Raw genomic sequence first — 19,276 nt, 5'->3', positions numbered from 1 at the left:
GCCATCCCCCTGCCTGTTTTCAGGCCTTATTGAATTTCGTGGCCTAGAAATTTAAATTAGTTTCCAGATACATCGTGAAATGTAACATTTTGGAAATGTTTCTGCTGTTAGTTCTTAACTTCATGTTCTGAGAACTTCTAAGTTGGTGAAAAATCACCTCTGGATCGAGTTAAGAGGCATTTAACATGACCTAGTGGTGACCATCACATGACCATTTTCTTTGCAATATTTACCCTTGACAAAAAAGTATATGATAAATTCAATATGTCATCCAAGAACATGTAATAGCAGCTTAGAAATACGATTAAACTTCCACTCATGTTGATTATACATCTATCATTTAATTGCTTTCATACATCAATCCAGACTTTAAGTGAGTATTCTTAAAGGAGAACTAAGAATATTGATAATTATTGTAGACTTTGGGTATTACCTAGATTTTTCAGACAAATATCTGAACACTTCAGCTGCTATGTTGAGATGAGCAGAGACTTAAAATTGGTCCTGCAATGAAAAATGAAAATGTTTTTCCTTCAGTGATTTTGTAAAATTGCTGGAGCAGGCATTCTTCACTTTTCCTCATGGGTCTGCACTGCTGTTTGTGGTATATGAGTTAGTCTGCAAGTGATACTGAATGAACAGTCGATAAGCAATGGAGATACAAATGGCTATCCTGCTCAGTCTCCCTTATGTAACATAAATCATTTTTATATGGCTGATCATTAATGATTTTGAATTCTGCATCGAAATGATTAGATAGGAATTAAGCTGTTTTCTTTGTAGGTTCATAAACTCATTGATGCTAAACCAGTGAAGGAATTGTTGCATCAGAAGTGGATTTCATTTGCATACAAGTATTTTCTAATATGGATGTTTTCCTATAGTATGTACATCACAATATTCACCATCTCAAGCTTGTACCGACCCTTGAAACCAGTTCCACCTGGCCAATTTGGTGACCATATTGTTAAAACACAAAAGACTTTAGCAGTAAGTATCGTACCGTACTAAAATGTCCAATACTATATTTGTGATGAAAGTATTTTAAAATTTGTGAATTGGTAAATTCTTTATGAAATACAGTAACAAATCACTGTTATCTTATAATGAAGACTTGCTTGGATACTGAATTACCTGCCAAACTGTTGGAATGTCCAAGAAGCTGCTCATCTAGTTTATAGAAGTTGGAATGAGACATCCTGTCCCAGCTGGAAATGTTCACGTTTTGGTCAATCCCCAATACATTCTACAAGAAAGGACTCTGAGGATTACCTCATGAAGAATATAATTCCAAGCAGGTCAATGGGATGTGACAATAGATGTAAGGAGTTGCAGGAAGAAGCAGTTAATTGGAAAAGTAGATTAGTGGAATACGATCTTCAATTATCACAGCTGGGATGCATTTACATTCCTTCATTAGATAACCAGTCACCATTGTTAAAAGCATTCATTATTAATTAATAGTACGGTGCTGGTGCTAATAAATCTATATGCCTCAAATACAAACCAACTGATCATTCTGGTAAGGTAGCAATCAAAAGGTGAATGTAAAAGCATACATATGTGTGAAAGATAGACATGTTATGAATGTTGTGACAGTCAAGTTCATCAATTAATTTTCTTCTTCATCGGCTAAATATCTCTTCTTTCTCATTGGTTAAGCCTCTATTTTTATCCTTCTATTTGATTATTCTGCTTCCATATTGTAGGAAACTGTAAAGTACAAAGTCTTACACAATATTCAGATGATTTGGACTTAAATATAAAGAGATGAATATCATAATTTACTGATAATACCAAAGTGGGAGGAACTGAAAACTGCAAGAAGGAATAGAAGAGACTACAAACATAAACAGGCTTGGAGAATTGGTTGATAAGAGGCTGGTGCAGTTTAAAACAGAATGGAAATATAACTTAATTGTTACATTTCTCAGTGTAGTGGAGGGGACAATAATATCTAGCATGCAAATATATAACTCCTTAAATTTGAGTGAATAGATTAAAAGTCTATGAAGGAAAATGGGCTTTTGAGCTTTAGATCAAACAATGAGACTGTTTTTTTTTGAATGATTACTAAAAGAGGTTATGGAATGAAAGCAGGAAAATGGGAAGGGACAGACCTAATGCTGTAAGGGCAAGAAGGGCCAAATTACCTCCTGCTGTGCTAAGATTTCTATGGGACAGATTTTCATCCATCCACATCCCTCTCTCCCCACCACCCAGCCATCAGGCAGGAACAAGGTGGTAGTGCAATTAAAATAACAGCACTGCTCTTATCACTCATTGCTCCCAATTTGTTGGGAGCCTTGAAATGGGAGTCCTAGGTACCCACCGGAAACAGATAGCAGTCTTTTTAGCCCATTCAAATCAGGATCCTATGATTGTCAATAGGATAAAATAGTAGAATGAAACTCAGGCGGGCTCTATAAAGGCCATGTGATCTGCTCCGCCTGATTACTGTCTAGCTGGTGAAGTTGAAAATCTACCCCATGACCTTGGAAGGTCTCTGCCCAAACCTTGATTCATGCACTGAGCATGGCCATTGCCATCACTGGTGAGATACAAGAGCCTGATTCTTATAACACTTGCAAGCAGTGCCATACAAAATTCTCTGGAATATTTTAATTCAACTGTCATATAAATGTGAAACAGTTATGTAATTAAAGATTTTATATAAAACCTCAGCGCTATAGTTCCTGGTATTACTATTGTTAATTTAACAATTAAAGAATGGTCAGTAAGTATCAGTTTATGGCACATAACTGAGTTAGCATTCCGAATGGGCATTGTTGCTCAGTGTTCTAATGATGCTTGTCTGTCTGTGACCCCAAAATTCACATTCTACTCAGTACAATTCATATTCAGTAGCTGTTCTTTTATATTTGTATGTCATGCTATTAAAATTATCTGCTTAGACCATAATTTATTTAACAAAGTAAACATTTTTAGGAATCCTATCAAACAAAGGAAGACTATCTGAGACTTCTGGGTGAGCTAATAACTATCGTTGGAGCACTGGTAATACTCATCAGTGAGGTAAGCCGAACTCTGTTATAAACATAAAGTCAGAACTTGAGTACTTTAGATGGGTCAGTTTTTGTCCAGTGTGTGCAGGAGGGTTTTCTGACACAGTATGTAGACAGGCCAACCAGGGGCGATGCCACATTGGATTTGGTACTGGGAAATGAACCCGGCCAGGTGTTAGATTTAGATGTAGGTGAGCACTTTGGTGATAGTGATCACAATTCGGTTAGGTTTACCTTAGCGATGGGCAGGGACAGGTATATACCGCAGGGCAAGAATTATAACTGGGGGAAAGGAAATTATGATGCAATTAGGCAAGATTTAGGATGCGTAGGATGGGGAAGGAAACTGCAGGGGATGGGAACAATCGAAATGTGGAGCTTATTCAAGGAGCAGCTACTGCGTGTCCTTGATAAGTATGTACCTGTGAGGCAGGGAGGAAGTTGTCGTGCGAGGGAGCCGTGGTTTACTAAAGAAGTTGAAGCGCTTGTCAAGAGGAAGAAGAAGGCTTATGTTAGGATGAGACGTGAAGGCTCAGTTAGGGCGCTTGAGAGCTACAAGCTAGCCAGGAAGGATCTAAAGGGAGAGCTAAGAAGAGCAAGGAGAGGACACGAGAAGTCATTGGTGGATCGGATCAGGGAAAACCCTAAGGCTTTCTATAGATATATCAGGAATAAAAGAATGACTAGAGTTAGATTAGGGCCAATCAAGGATAGTAGTGGGAAGTTGTGTGTGGAATCAGAGGAGATAGGGGAAGTGTTAAATGAATATTTTGCGTCAGTATTTACAGTAGAGAAAGAAAATGTTGTTGAGAATACTGAGATTCAGGCTACGAGGCTAGATGGGATTGAGGTTCACAAGGAGGAGGTGTTAGCAATTTTGGAAGGTGTGAAAATAGATAAGTCCCCTGGGCCAGATGGGATTTATCCTAGGATTCTCTGGGAAGCTAGGGAGGAGATTGCAGAGCCTTTGTCCTTGATCTTTATGTCGTCATTGTCGACAGGAATAGTGCCGGAAGACTGGAGGATTGCAAATGTTGTCCCCTTGTTCAAGAAGGGGAGTAGAGACAGCCCTGGTAATTATAGACCTGTGAGCCTTACTTCGGTTGTGGGTAAAATGTTGGAAAAGGTTATAAGAGACAGGATTTATAATCATCTTGAAAAGAATAAGTACATTAGAGATAGTCAGCACGGTTTTGTGACGGGTAGGTCGTGCCTCACAAACCTTATTGAGTTTTTTGAGAAGGTGACCAAACAGGTGGATGAGGGTAAAGCAGTGGATGTGGTGTATATGGATTTCAGTAAGGCGTTTGATAAGGTTCCCCACGGTAGGCTATTGCAGAAAATACGGAAGTATGGGGTTGAAGGTGATTTAGAGCTTTGGATCAGAAATTGGCTAGCTGAAAGAAGACAGAGGGTGGTGGTTGATGGCAAATGTTCATCCTGGAGTTTAGTTACTAGTGGTGTACCGCAAGGATCTGTTTTGGGGCCACTGCTGTTTGTCATTTTTATAAATGACCTGGAAGAGGGTGTAGAAGGGTGGGTTAGTAAATTTGCAGATGACACTAAGGTCGGTGGAGTTGTGGATAGTGCCGAAGGATGTTGTAGGGTACAGAGAGACATAGGTAGGCTGCAGAGCTGGGCTGAGAGATGGCAAATGGAGTTTAATGCGGAAAAGTGTGAGGTGATTCACTTTGGAAGGAGTAACAGGAATGCAGAGTACTGGGCTAATGGGAAGATTCTTGGTAGTGTAGATGAACAGAGAGATCTTGGTGTCCAGGTGCATAAGTCCCTGAAGGTTGCTAACCAGGTTAATAGGGCTGTTAAGAAGGCATATGGTGTGTTAGCTTTTATTAGTAGGGGGGTCGAGTTTCGGAGCCACGAGGTCATGCTGCAGCTGTACAAAACTCTGGTGAGACCGCACCTGGAGTATTGCGTGCAGTTCTGGTCACCGCATTATAGGAAGGATGTGGAAGCTATGGAAAGGGTGCAGAGGAGATTTACTAGGATGTTGCCTGGTATGGAGGGAAGGTCTTACGAGGAAAGGCTGAGGGACTTGAGGTTGTTTTCGTTGGAGAGAAGGAGGAGGAGAGGTGACTTAATAGAGACATATAAGATAATCAGAGGGTTAGATAGGGTGGATAGTGAGCGTCTTTTTCCTCGGATGGTGATGGCAAACACGAGGGGACATAGCTTCAAGTTGAGGGGTGATAGATATAGGACAGATGTGAGAGGTAGTTTCTTTACTCAGAGAGTAGTAAGGGCGTGGAACGCCCTGCCTGCAGCAGTAGTAGATTCGCCAACTTTAAGGGCATTTAAGTGGACATTGGATAGACACATGGATGAAAATGGAATAGTGTAGGTCAGATGGTTTCACAGGTCGGCGCAACATCGAGGGCTGAAGGGCCTGTACTGCGCTGTAATGTTCTAATTCTAATTCTAATTCTAATTGTCTATTCTCTCCAGTAGTTACAAAAACGTATATAATTTAAATATTGCCTTTGTTTCAGATCCTGTATTTATACAAGATTGGCCCAAAAAATTACTTTGGGAATACATCAATTGGAGGACCTTTTCCATTACTACTGTAAGAGCATAATTCTTCTTCACCCTTCTTGTTTGAGGGAATCTATTGGAATGTATTGCCAAAAATAATAATTGATGATGTTCTGGTTTCCTATTGCCCAGACTGCTTGCCTAAGATAGGTGTTAGACACCTTGAGCATGCAAATCAGGAGCTTAAGCGAATTTTAGGATAGCAACACAGAATTATTGAAATTCTAGGCTGCACTCTGTTTTCCAGGTCTCCTTTTGCCTAACCAGTGCTCCTTAAAGAGAGTCAACAGAAGAACAAATTAAAGTTTTCATTTTATAACTTAATGTGGTGGCAGGAGGAACAGGTGTGCTTCTCCTGGCAGCTCCACAGGAATATGGTGGGCTACTACCAGGCCTCTCCATTCCCTAGGTGGAATCATTGTCTGAGCGAAGTGATATTGAGAAGGCCCTGACTAGTTAATTGCATCAGGATGCACAATTGGTGTCTGCAGCTTATGTAGATGAGACACGAGACTTAATTTTTATTGAGCCTCGGATCTTTATCACCGGGCCTGCATTCTAAGCCAATTTCCCAGTTAGAGTGCACCAATGGGAGATCTGTTGTCAGACGAGGGTGAGCTGTTGAGTAATGTCAAACAAAGCTCACTATTTAGATGTCTGTTGAGAGAGGGAGTAATAATGGATGCACCGTTGTCAATATCTGGACAATATAGTGGGGGGGGGGGCAATTAAAGTAGCTAATAAAGTGCTGGGATGTATAATCAGCACACTAAAATACAATTCTTATCGAGTTTTGCTGAGGCAAAATAATGTATTTATTATGTGGCTTAGATAAATTCAATCTGGAATTTCTTCATTCAAAGGATGGTAAGTGTTCAGAATAATCTGTCTGGCAGCATATTGAGGACACAGACTTCAGGGGCTTTGAAATTCAATTGCATACCAGGCTGAAAAAAATTCAAATACTAGAGCTTTTTTGGGCCAAGTGACCTTTTCTCATCCTTTACTTTCATTATCTTATGAATTCTAAAGTGTAGCATTCATTTATCTTTACCTTTAAATATTTGTGTTCATAAATTATTTGAGTTCATCAAAGTGATTGATGCCAGTGCTGGAAATTTGAATCTTTATACTTCTGGCACCAGCATCAATAATGATGTTCCCTTTATTCTGTCCAAACAAAATCCTTCAAATATAACTATGAAAGGGCAATCACTCTTTACACCAGTAGTAAATTTCTATTTTACACACTAACCACTCTGACTTGAGATATATTTCCAACAAAATAGAAGGAACAAAGAAAGAACATATATTTTAATAGGAAGTTCATGATCTCTGGACGTCCCAAAACAATTCACAGCCAATGAAGTAATTTGAAATGCAGTCACTATTGTAAGGTATGAAAACATGCTGCCAATTTTTGTCAAATTATTTGCCATTTTTCATAGGAAGTGCAATGTATCCCAATTGAAACTAAATTGAGATTGCCTATAATTCAACTGTCACAGCCGGCTTGAAACCCAGGGCCTACAGAAACAACTAAACACAGTGTAAACCTATTATACCATTCAATCCCTCCATTCCATTTAGTTTAAATCAATTTTCAGACCATGAACACTGAATTGTTAACAGATTAGAGCAATTTTGTTGCTGAATGCTTAACTGTTCGAGCTTTATTTGAATCCCCTAAAGGTAGTAATCAACGCACACAATGGGCAGAATTTAATAGGCCCCCCCCTGGAGACAGGCTAGGAGGCGGGGGGTGGCCCATAGAATTGCAACAGAAAGCGGGGGGGGGGGGGGGGGAGGAGCAGAGGGCCCATCACCTTCCCGTCGCAATGCATTTAAGTCAGGGGCTGTTAATTGCTCGAGCACCATTGAATTGTGCTGGGTGACGGTGGGGGGGGGGGAGGGGGGGGGGGCTCCGAAGGGCTGAGGGGAGGTTCCCTCGCCTTTTCAGCCTGGAAGCAGGAGACCTGCTGGCACAACATAAATTCAGGCCAATATTAGTTTGAATAGTAAGAAGAAAGAACTTGCATTTATTTAGCAACTTCCACAGCTAGAACAAATCTCAAAATTCTTCACAGTAATTAATTACTTTAGAAATGTAGTCACTGTTGTAATGCAGGGCAATGCAGCAACTAATCTGCACACAACAAGATGCCAGAAAGAGCAACGGGATAAGTAGGAACTTGAGCTATTTTGGTGATGTTGATTGAGGGATAAGTGATTAAAAGAATCCCCTCCTCTTCTTTGAATACTCTCCACTTGAGAGGGCCGTAAAGATCTCAGTTTAATGTCTCATCCAAAAGACAACACCTACAGTGTAGCACTTCGTCGTACTGGATTGGAGTCGGGTTTGAACCTGCAATCTTTTGACTCAGTCAAGAGCAGTACTGCTGAGCCAAGGCAGAATATAAGTAACAATTCCATGTTGAATATATATCTGACTTTTTATGATGCGTCATGCTGTATTTTTCAGTTGCTCCAATGCATAAATGTTATGTTTACTGGAAGTGTATAAAGCAAGAGTATTAATACAATTTGTAAAATATACATCTATATAAAATAGTTAAATTACTCATCTAGGTTTGACTTTTTAATATATCATTCTGCATTTTCCCATTGTTCCAGAGTCTGTTACTCCCTTTTGATTGCTGTGGCAGTTATAATGAGAATTCATGCTGATGCTGGAGAAGCAGTTCCAATCTCCTTTGCTCTGATCATCGGGTGGTGCAACACCATCTATTTTGCCAGAGGTTTTAAAACATTCGGGAAATTTTCCATTATAATACAAAAGGTAGGAAAATAGGCTGAGGTAAAGACTGACAGAACTTATTAAACAATAGGCCAGAATTTACTGTCAAAATAATGGTGGGGTTAATGACCCTCACCATTATTTATACACAAATGTTACAGGAACTTCAGGTGAGGGCAGATATGTGGTTAAAGGTGAAAATGTGGAAGTTGCTGTCCAAGATGTGCCGCTCTGTTGTTAACTTCCCAAAGACAGCATCTCGATATCTAACACACCATTGACATGCATTAGATAGCATGACGTTCCTGTACTTGCATGGTAGATATGAATTAAACTCACCTCAAAGTTAGGGCTCGTCCATTTCAATCTAAATATCATTTTTAATGGTGTGAGAAGTCTTAATTACTGCCAAACAACCTCTCTGGCACTGAAAGTTAACTATTAATAAGTGAGTAGTGAGTCGTGAGTCTTATTATTTCAAATTTTAATTATGGGAATTAATCGATACTTTATCAATTTTTTTTTCTTTTTTACTCTTTAACTCCAATCTTTCTTTCCCTCTCTTTATTTTGGTTTCTTTACCTGATTTTGCAATTGAATTCACTATTCTAACTTATACTTTCTGGTTCAAACCCTGCGCTGTCCATTAAGAATCTTCAAACTAATTAGTTGAAGAGAGTTGCTAATTAGTTAATTAGTTGCTTAAAAAAAGGCTTGCATTTTTTAGCACCTTTCACAACCTCAGGAAGTCCTAAAGCACTTCACCGGCAATTTAAGTACTTTGGAAGTGTGGTCACTATTGGTAATGTAGGAAACGCGGCAGCTAATTTGTGCACAGCAAGTTCCCACAAACAGCAATGTGTTACAGACAAGACAATCTGCTTTTTAGTGATGCTGATTGAGGGATTAATATTGATAAGGACCCTGGGGATAACTCCCTGCTCTTTGAAGTAATGCCATGGGATCTTCTATATCCACCTGAAAGAGCAGACAGGCCTTCAGTTTAATACCTCCTCCAACAGTGCACCCACTCCCTCAGCACTGCACTGGAGTGTCAGCCTGGATTTTGCACTCAAATTTCTGGAATGGGCTTGAACTCAGAACCTTCTAATACAGAGGTGGGAGTGCTACCATCTGAGCCCCAGCTGTTCACACCGGTCCCAGATGCCCTTTAGAGGATGCTGCGCCATTTCAATCTCCCACTTACAGCAAGTTCACATGCAAAAGCTTATGGCAATCAGTTGTACAACAGCGAGTCTACTCATTCACTGGCTATAGTAAATTCTGGACCAATCTGTAGTATTTCCATCAGTGAGCAGTAAGAAAAAAGAAAGAGCTTGCATTTATAAAGTTCGTTATCACATAGGATGTCCAAAAGCATTTTACAACAAACAAATTACTTCTGAAGTGTAGTCACTGTTATTATATAGGCAGATTTTGCAGCGGATTTGCACTCAAGGTCCCACAAATAGAAGATTAGTGACTGGCTAATCTGGCTACATTTTGCTCATGTTAGTCAAGGGTCAGTGTACTGAGAGGACTTCTAATAATGCTGAGGGATCTTTTACATGTACCTCAGGAGATAAGCAAAAGTTTTCCAAGAAAAAGTAATTTCCGTCTAATCTTTAGCAAAATTTCCCCTTCAAAAAAAAATTGTCACAACAAAATTGAATGAGGTAATAATACACTATAGGTATTGTGCTAGCAATTTTTCTCAGCTGCCATGAGCCACTTGAAGTAAACAAGATGTTCAACCCAGTAGGAAGTACGTATCATTTTTGAAATTAATTTATTTTATTTGGCTCAAATGATAGCCTGTAAAAAAGAAAAACTCAGTTGGAGCTTTGTTCTACTGAGGACAGAAGTCACTCTATGCATGATGTGACAGGGAGCCGCAAATGATCAGGGTATTGCAATAACCTAGAGTTAGCCTCCAATGAATGAAAAGGATAAATGTCTTCATAAGTTATTTGTACTTCTCTGTTTTCTAAGCTCTTCAAGTCACACTTGACCACTGGTTCTTTGGCAGCAGGAGGAAGAATGGGGGTGAATTAGTAAAATGGGGCTAAATTTTATGAGTGCACCGCAGTTCGCGGCAGCGCACTATAAGAACGATGTGCATCCCATGCGGATGCACCATCCCTGAGCCCCCGCGATATTACGTGCGGGAGCTCATTTAAATAGAGGGGCGAAGCGGCCGACCCCAGCAAAGGTGTCTGGCACCACCGCGCAAGCGCCAGCGCTATTTCTAAAGGGCTTTAAGCCCTGGCATCTGATTTTCAACTTTAAAGGGACCAGCACTTTAAATGTTAATACAACCATTACATTCATCATGAAAGCGCTACTTCCACCCCACAATGGTCACAAAATAGATGTATTTCCCTCTCACCCCCGAGAAACCATTACTGACAGTCCTGACCTTTAAACCCCAAACTTTCCACTCTTTGCCCTTCAACCCCTTCCCACCATCCCCACAGCCAATGAAAAATGTTTTCCCTGCTCCTCCACCCCTCCCGCCCTGAAAATTCTATTCCTCCCTCCTCCCCACCAAATTCTCACCCGGAACTCCGTGCGGAGTTCCGAAGGCGCGCTGAGCATGAACAGTGGCTGCAATATTGGAGTGGGACGGCTGCCACCTGCAGGTAGGTAAATTTGCATTTCATTAAGCCTCATTTTAATATGAAGGTGAAAGGCCCGCCGCCTGGCGGCGAGAAGCTGCACCGAGGTCCCACCGCCGCCGGTAATATGCAGCGGGCCCTTCTCGATGCACAGTTGATGCTGACCTCTCCCCGCAGCATTTTACCGCCCCCCCACACCGCGACCCACAGCGTCGAGAGGCTGGTAAAATTCAGCCTATGATGTAGAGACACTTACGCCAAGTTGAATCAAAAATCTCTGCTGGTAAAGCAATGCTTCTCTTTATCGACAACAGTAAGATTAAGTCCAGCAAATGTTAGGAATGTTATGGGCGGCACAGTGGTGCAGTGGTTAGCACCGCAGCCTCACAGCTCCAGCGACCCGGGTTCAATTCTGGGTACTGCCTGTGTGGAGTTTGCAAGTTCTCCCTGTGTCTGCGTGGGTTTCCTCCGGGTGCTCCGGTTTCCTTGCACATGACAAAAGACTTGCAGGCTGATAGGTAAATTGGCCATTATAAATTGCCCCTGGTATAGGTAGGTGGTAGGGAAATATAGGGACAGGTGGGGATGTGGTAGGAATATGAAATTAGTGTAGGATTAGCATAAAATGGATGGTTGATGGTCGGCACAGACTCGGTGGGCCGAAGGGCCTGTTTCAGTGCTGTATCTCTAAACAAAACTAAACAAGAAGAGTTTTTGAATTGTCACAAATTTAAGCAAAGAACAGATGCTATTTTTCTCTGCTCGAAAAAAGCAAAAAATCATAATTAACATATTTATTGTTGCAACAATATGTTTCTTAGGATATAGAATGAAATCCAAGAGTCCCATTCTGGATATTGCATTGATGCACTTTAATTTTTGTAAATTGTTATGACCGACTGCTCAAGACAAAGCCCCCGATCAAAATATATATGATTCTGATTGCAGTGGGAGAAACACACTGTCAATTCAGTCCCGTCCCTCCACAGATCACCTACCATATCACTTTAAACTGTCCAAATTAAAGAAAACCACAGCTGAACTGAACCATCTATTAACCCCCCAAATGAGGCGAACCAAACCAGATATCTTTATATCAACAAATTAACAGTTTATTAGAGAAAACTAAATTCTTAAACACTACTAAGATATAAACAACATTTTTAAAAAAAATTAACAAAGTCCTTGCAGATTTACGCTCCTGCCGAAGTGGAATCTTCTAATGTGGAATAGTCCAAGGTTACTTGATTCCTCACAGCTGTCCGATGGGGAAAAATCAGGTTCTTCAACAGTAGGACAGTAAGTCAGCAGTTGAAGTGATGCTCTTCGTCTCGTCCAGCAATGCACAGAGTAATTGTAGTTCAGTCGTTAAAGTAATTTTTTTTTTAAGAAATTACTCTGGCTTGACTTTTCAGAATTCTCAGTGTATAATAAATAGGACTTTAAGCAGACAGAGGGAGAGCGCTCCTATTTCCTTCAGTATATGCTGGCAGACAGTCTATGGCCAGAATTTTACGCCACCCCAATAAGTCAGATGGTGGCGTAACATGGAGTGGGCTGCTCCGGGAGGCTTTCCCAACCCACTCCCGCCTCTACCCCTCTTTATGTAGGATTGGGGGGGGGTGCAAAAAATGGGCTGCCCGTTCTAGGTCAATTCAGGCCCTTAAGTGGCCACTTAAGGGTCTTCGCCCGCCGCCACGCGGAGTTTACGCGTGGCAAGCAGGCCTCCTAGAGCCGGGAAAAGCCACCTGGTAAAGGCAGATGGCTTCTCAGCGCCCCAGGGGTGGGCGCTGATAAGCGAAGGGCCACCCCCTGCTTCCCCAACCACTCCCAGGACATAACACGTCCCCCTTGCCCCCCAAACGACCACCCTTGCCTCGCCGGGCACGACCAATTACCCCAGTGAGACAACCAAAACTCACCTTAAATCCCGCTCCATGTCTTCCTCTGAGGTCAGCTGGGCTACAGTCCCAGCAGTGGCAACCACTCCTGGTGGCACTGATGGGACTAAGAGCTGCCGACCCGCTGATTGGCCAGCAGCTCAATAAGGCAGGAATTCCTCCCTCAAGCGGGTGGAAGTCCCACCTCGGAACAATTAAAGCCTGGGGCCCTGTAAAATGTGGGGTGGATCCCCAGGCAAGGCAGAAGCAGGTTCGCCACCGCCTTTTACCTTGGTGGCCAGCTCCGGTCCGCCCAACGTAAAATCCAGCCCTGTGTGTCTGTATCTCAAATGTCTCTGCAAAAGCCAGTTCTTCAACCAGTTTCAAAATTAAACGGCAACATTGTATATCCTGTCCTTGGTCTCCGAATGGCTGTATCTGGGGCAACCAAGATGCACTTCCCTTGGTAACTTCTGGGGCTGTCGTGTTCTCCCTCTCTGTATGGCTATATCCAGCAGCAACCAGGATACACCTTCTGTAACTCCTGAGGCTTACTTGTTTTTAAAGCAGTACTGATCCTTTTCTAACTTAAAGACACACCGCATACTTCCCAAATAAAAAAAACACCAGGATCATAATATCGCCACCTCTGGCGGAATGAAACGCCATTCCTGAAATACATTTCATTACAATGCAAAAAATAGTAATTGAAAAAACTAACTTTTTCACATTTGCAGATATACAATTCTCTAAAATTGCAAGATTATAACAACAAGTTCCACCAGAACATTTGGCTTTAAATTTGCAAAAGGTTGTCCAATTAATTCATTTCAAATTTCCAAGCATAGTTTTCCAGTTGTTTCATGTTTTCCTTCCAAGTGTCCCTATTGTCCATCACCTCAGCCAGGTGAGCTGCACAGCTAGGAGCACTGAGCACTATTGGGTTCACTATTCTCTGAGAAGTTTCTCGAGTACCCCTTAATCTATGTGGCATCACTTGACACTGGAAAACCCTGTCCGGTGTAAACAGAAGCTGATTTTTTCTTATCTGGGGTGTCAAAGGAATTTGACAATATCCCTCCAATACATCTGTCTCTTTAAGACACATGACGTTGCCCACTCTGTCCATACAGTCCTTTAAATAAGAATTTGGGTAGGAGTCTGCCTTCCTTACCGCAGTTACTTTTCTAGAGTCTACGCAAGTTTGAACCGACCCACCAGGTTTAGGCATCAAGACCATCTGCAAATTCCAGCTGTCCTGACTAGGTTCAACTAAGCTGCCCTTCAGCATGCATTATAGCTCTGCTTCCACTTGGGCCTGTCTGTCTGGACCTAAGCAGCAAGGATGTTGTTTTAAAGGAATGGTTCTCCCTACACCCACATCATGTGTGGCTAAAGTTGGACATCCTGGCTTATCCCCACAAACTTTTTGAAATGTTGTGAAAAGCCTGGTTAGGTCTTCACGTTGTTTTGCCTCTAAGTGTAAAAGCATATTGTCTAATTTTCCTAGCCATTCTGTATTCGCCAGTCGGATTATTGGAAGTTGAACCTGAGAATTTCCTCGGCCTGCTTCTGCCTTATCCTCACTATCCTTTTCTTTCTCAACAGTCCTGATTACCTGACATACCTGTCCTAGCTTCTCCTCCCCACTGCGATAATATTGCTTGAGCATATTGATGTGATACAACTGGTTCTTCTACCGGCGATCAGGGGTGTCAATCAAATAGTCCACTTTACCCACTCTTTTGATCACTCTATATGGGCCATTGAACCGTGTTTTTAATGTTTCTCCCTATGATGGAGAATGGGCAGGAAAGTGGAGTTGAAGCCAAGATGAAATCAGCCATGATCGTATTGAATGACGGAGCAGGCTTGAGGGGCTGAATTGCCTACTCCTGCTCCTAGTTCTTATGTTCTAACACTAATACTTCATCCCCTGGTTTTATGGTAGGTTGTGGTTTTCCCACCATTTGACAGGTCCCTCCACAGATCGCCTAACATATCACTTTAAACTGTCCAAATTAAAGAAAATCACAGCCGAATTGAACCATCTATTAATCCCCCGAATGAAGCGAACCAAACCAGGTATCTTTAGATCAACAAATTAACAGTTTATTAGAGAAAAGTAATTTCTTAGACACTTCTAAGATATAAACAACATTTTTAAAAAAGTAACAAAGTTCTTGCAGATTTACGCTCCTGCCGAAGTGGAATCTTCTAATGTGGAATCGTCAGAGGTTGCTTGAAGTCCTCGCAGCCATCCGATGGTGGGGGGGGGCGGGGTGGGGGAAGGTGCTTCAATAGTAGGACGGTCAGTAGTCTAATTCAACAGTTGAAGTGATGCTCTTCTTTTCCAGCCACGAACACAGTAATTACAGTTCAGTAGTTAAAGTAATTGTTTTTTTTAAAGAAATTAATCTGGCTTGACTTTTCAGAATTCTGAGAGTATAATAAATAGGGTTTAAACAGACAGAGGGAGAACTCTCCTATTTCCTTCAGTATATGCTGGCAAACAGTCTGTGTCTCAAATGTCTCTGCAAAACCCAGATTTTCAACGAATTTCAAAATTAAATGGCAACATTGTATATCCTGTCCTTGGTCTCCAGATGGCTGTATCTGGGGCAACCAAGATGCACTTTCCTTGGTAACTTCTGGGGCTGACTTGTTCTCCCTCTCTGTATGGCTATATCCAGCAGCAACCAGGATGCACCTTCTCCAACTCCTGTGGCTTGCTTATTCTGAAAGACACGCTGCATACTTCCTGAATAAAAAAACCCCACCAGGATCATAACAAAATTCAATTCATTTGCCCAATATACCTTCTGGATTATGGCAGAACTTGGCAATGTAACAATAGTCTTCCATCCTTTTCCTCGGGCATATTGTGGTAGCTTTTCGCCTTGCACTCCAGGCATAAAACTGGCATTGAAATCAATGGAAATTGAATGGAACAGTATCTACAACTGAAGTAATAAAAACAGAAAATGCTGAAAATACTCAGCAGGTCTGGCAGCATCTGTTGGGAGAGAAGGAGGGTTAATGTTTCAGCTCGATGACCTTTCATCTATAATGGGTGGCTGATCATAACACCAGTTTTATGCCATCAGGCATATTGAAAACCTTGCCCATTAAATCCCAAATCACACTAAACAAAAGCATTTTTATTCCCAGTGGCATTCCTCATTTAAAATTTAAGGAAGTGGCAAATAAATGATGTTTATCATCTGCTATATTTGTCTAACTATGGTTTTGTTCACAAAATTTCTGTTAACTAGTTGTTTGGAAAACACAAGACAGAAGAAAAGTCTGAATTGGAGAATATAGATAGAGTTTTATTTCTGGAGGTAACCCTTTCCACTGGGTTAATGGATATTGGTTCCTGTTGGGGCTTGCACTTAAAAGTTTGAATTTTGAATGTGATATGTTATTGTAAAATAAAATAATCAAGATAAAATATAGGACATTGTTTATTCATGAGTTTAGATAAATGTGCATGTTTTTTGTGGGGGAATTCATTTAGAGTGTCAATTTACATATTTATCCTTTACATTTACATTTTTTATGATTAATGGTCTTAGGACACTTAGTCATCTTGTACACTGAGAGAAACACAGTAAAATAATCTATGTAAAATTGTACCATTGTACATGAGCATCACAGTTGTGGATTTTTATTTACTTACAGCTAATATTTGGAGATTTTATGCATTGGTGCTGTCTGGTATTTATCTGCATCATTGGATTCACCTTTGGTATGTGTTTCATCTGAATAAATAGCCAATTTTAACCCCTTTCTATTTGAAAATAGAATTGCAGCTTGAAACGCTGAATGTTTTGGTCTGGTTTCATAAGCTGAACCGTTGCTGGAGGTGAAGAGGAACTTTAGAGTGGGACTGTGTGTGGTCATCTGTACATCAATCATGTGTAGTTTTTTAAAAATTGTTTTTAAAAGTAATTTTAGTTGCAGGACCTCATGTGCATGATCTGTGTATGCCCATTCTAATGGTGTAAGTGCCGGAATGTCAGGTGAGAGGAACACTTGATGACGCATTTGCACTGTATTAAAATAGTAAGGTTCATTTATTCAGTTTTGCTAACAGGTCATTCTCCACTGTTTAATTTTATGTTCACACTGAACATTTTCTGGAATCCCTGCTAAATATGTTACAATATATGATTTGATGTTGGTTATTATCATCAGTACTTTGATTTTAGGTACAAATATAACAATACTTTGCTGGAACTATTACAATTTCTGATCCTTTCTTTTGTTGTAGTGTAAGAATTAGTAACCAAATTCTTCTGATTTCAACTTTTTTTTTAATGTAATATATGGCATAGAAATGCCAGAAGTTTAATTTGGGCATTTTAATTTATGTTGATCCTGGGTAGATCTTACTGACAATCAATAAATTATTTCCAAAGAATGAATAAAACAACATTCAGGATGCTGCAGTGTTTGTAGAAATTTTAATTCAAAGCTTTACATTTTCATGAATGACTTTTGTGTTTTATTTCTTTCCTGCAGCATTTTACCTTTTGTTTCGGACTCTGGATCTGGCAGATTATCCGTATTTTAGCGACTTTTCAATGACATTGCGCACCACTTTTGAGCTGATGATGGGATTGATGGATATTCCTCTTCCTTATAATAAGCCTACTCCCACCAATATATATATTGCCTATGTCATGTATATGCTCTTTGTATATCTCCTACTATTAAATCTGCTGATTGCGATGATGGATGATACATACTGGAGAATTGCACCAGAAACAGAGGAGCTATGGAAAGTGCAGGTACACTCTGTTTTTTTAATGTGGTTTGTGAGCCACAGCAGACTAAATAAAGAGGTGGCAAGCAGATAATGTGATCAAAAGGAAGGTAATGTAATCTATACTGAGACCTAGAAGCACATTTTTTTAGAATAGACTGCCTTTGCTTTTGGCACAACCTTGTTGTGGCTATATTCTGTGATATGCTGAATCAATTTATTTCACGACTAATTAATCACTGTAGCAACTTAAAGCATTAAATAAGAATTTTTTTAACTTATAAGAGAAAGTCTAATTTGTAATCAACCTAACTCATGTTTACAGCAAGGTTAATCAGTTTTTTTCCAATCTCTGTGCCTGTATAATACTGCAGAGGTTAGCAGTATTTTATTTTTATTCTTTCATGGGATGCTAGGACAGCATTTATTGCCCATCCCTAATTGCCTTTGAGAAGCTGGTGGTGAGCTGCCTTCTTGAACCACTGCAGTCCATGTGGTGTAGGTACACCCACAGTGCTGTTAGGAAGGGAGTTCCAGGATTTTGATCCAGCGATAGCAAAGGAATGGCAATTTTTCTGTGTCTATGTATGTGTGAAACCAAGTGGTGAATCAAGGCTTTTGTGTATATTGTCCAATCTTCTTATCTGCTTTTTATTGATCGTTTTCTTTTTCAGATAGCAGCTACCATACTACTTCTAGAGCAACGAATACCAGCATTTTTGAAGATCCGCTCTGGAGTTCCAGGAAGATCGCTGGGCTTTGATGATGACAAGTGGTATATTGGGTATTCAAAAAATTGCATTTCCAGATTTTTCTTATTCATAACTTCTGAGTTGAAAATATGTTTCCTTTATCTAAACTGTATTTTTAATCTAGGGTTGAAGAGATTCTTCCTGAGACAGAAGGGGGAGCCGGAATGAGCACACAGAGATATTCACAAAATATAAGATGGGATGTGGTGAGAAGAAATCTTGGAAAAATCATAAAGATGAAAGATTCTTCTGAATCTACCATTTTGTAGGAAATATCAACAATGAATCAATCCCTTTTTATTCTTAAATGAACTAGTGCTTTGATTAAAATTGCTAAATCTTTGATGTTAGTTATTTCCGATAAATATAGAGGTTGAAAAAAGATCAAAACCAGCTATTTCCCCTAAAAAAATTACGTAGCTCCTTAACCACAAATAATCTTAGTGGAGCCATCTCTTTATACTTTATAGCTCAAAGGGTAAAGCCTGCTTTCCTGAGGATATCAACATTCCTACAACTCTTTATGTAGGAACCTTTGGTTCAGAAGGCTCTATGCGATTGGACCTCAAAGCCGGAAGTGGCAATTTACTTTTGTTTGACATGATCTCCTTTTCCATAGTAAGAATGGTATAAATATATAGTAAAATAGAATAATAGGTATCCGGAATCTACACAGTAAATGACCAGATAGCTGTAGGGAAATATATGATAAGCTATCCTTTTATTGTAATGTTAAATAGTTTCTTTTTATTGGGAAATTTAGGTCAAAAAGAGCAAAAGAGATGAGTTAAACTAGGAAATAGTAATTTAAGTTATAGGAAAGTGGAAAGAGTGAAGGATGTAATGAAGTTCAGTGAAAGATTAAGTTAGAGTGTTAGACTCAGATTTCAATACCGTTTAGCTCATAGGACTGCATAC

At 40.2% G+C, this 19,276-nt stretch overlaps 1 protein-coding gene across 1 annotated transcript in view; it reads left to right on the top strand.

Moving 5' to 3' along the window:
- LOC137375278 (transient receptor potential cation channel subfamily V member 6-like) overlaps nucleotides 1–18,627 on the top strand; it is a 48,406-nt gene extending 29,779 nt beyond the window's left edge. Inside the window, exons 8-15 of the mRNA XM_068042197.1 lie at nucleotides 784–990; nucleotides 2,950–3,036; nucleotides 5,534–5,610; nucleotides 8,214–8,379; nucleotides 16,520–16,586; nucleotides 17,363–17,631; nucleotides 18,281–18,390; nucleotides 18,483–18,627. Coding sequence (XP_067898298.1) covers nucleotides 784–990; nucleotides 2,950–3,036; nucleotides 5,534–5,610; nucleotides 8,214–8,379; nucleotides 16,520–16,586; nucleotides 17,363–17,631; nucleotides 18,281–18,390; nucleotides 18,483–18,627 — 1,128 coding nt within the window. The remainder of the gene's footprint in view (nucleotides 1–783; nucleotides 991–2,949; nucleotides 3,037–5,533; nucleotides 5,611–8,213; nucleotides 8,380–16,519; nucleotides 16,587–17,362; nucleotides 17,632–18,280; nucleotides 18,391–18,482) is intronic.
- Nucleotides 18,628–19,276: the final 649 nt, after the last annotated feature.

This window comes from Heterodontus francisci, chromosome 11 (assembly GCF_036365525.1).
Source record: "Heterodontus francisci isolate sHetFra1 chromosome 11, sHetFra1.hap1, whole genome shotgun sequence".
NCBI classification, from domain to species: Eukaryota; Metazoa; Chordata; class Chondrichthyes; order Heterodontiformes; family Heterodontidae; genus Heterodontus; species Heterodontus francisci.
This window is presented reverse-complemented; position numbering and strand designations above follow the sequence as displayed.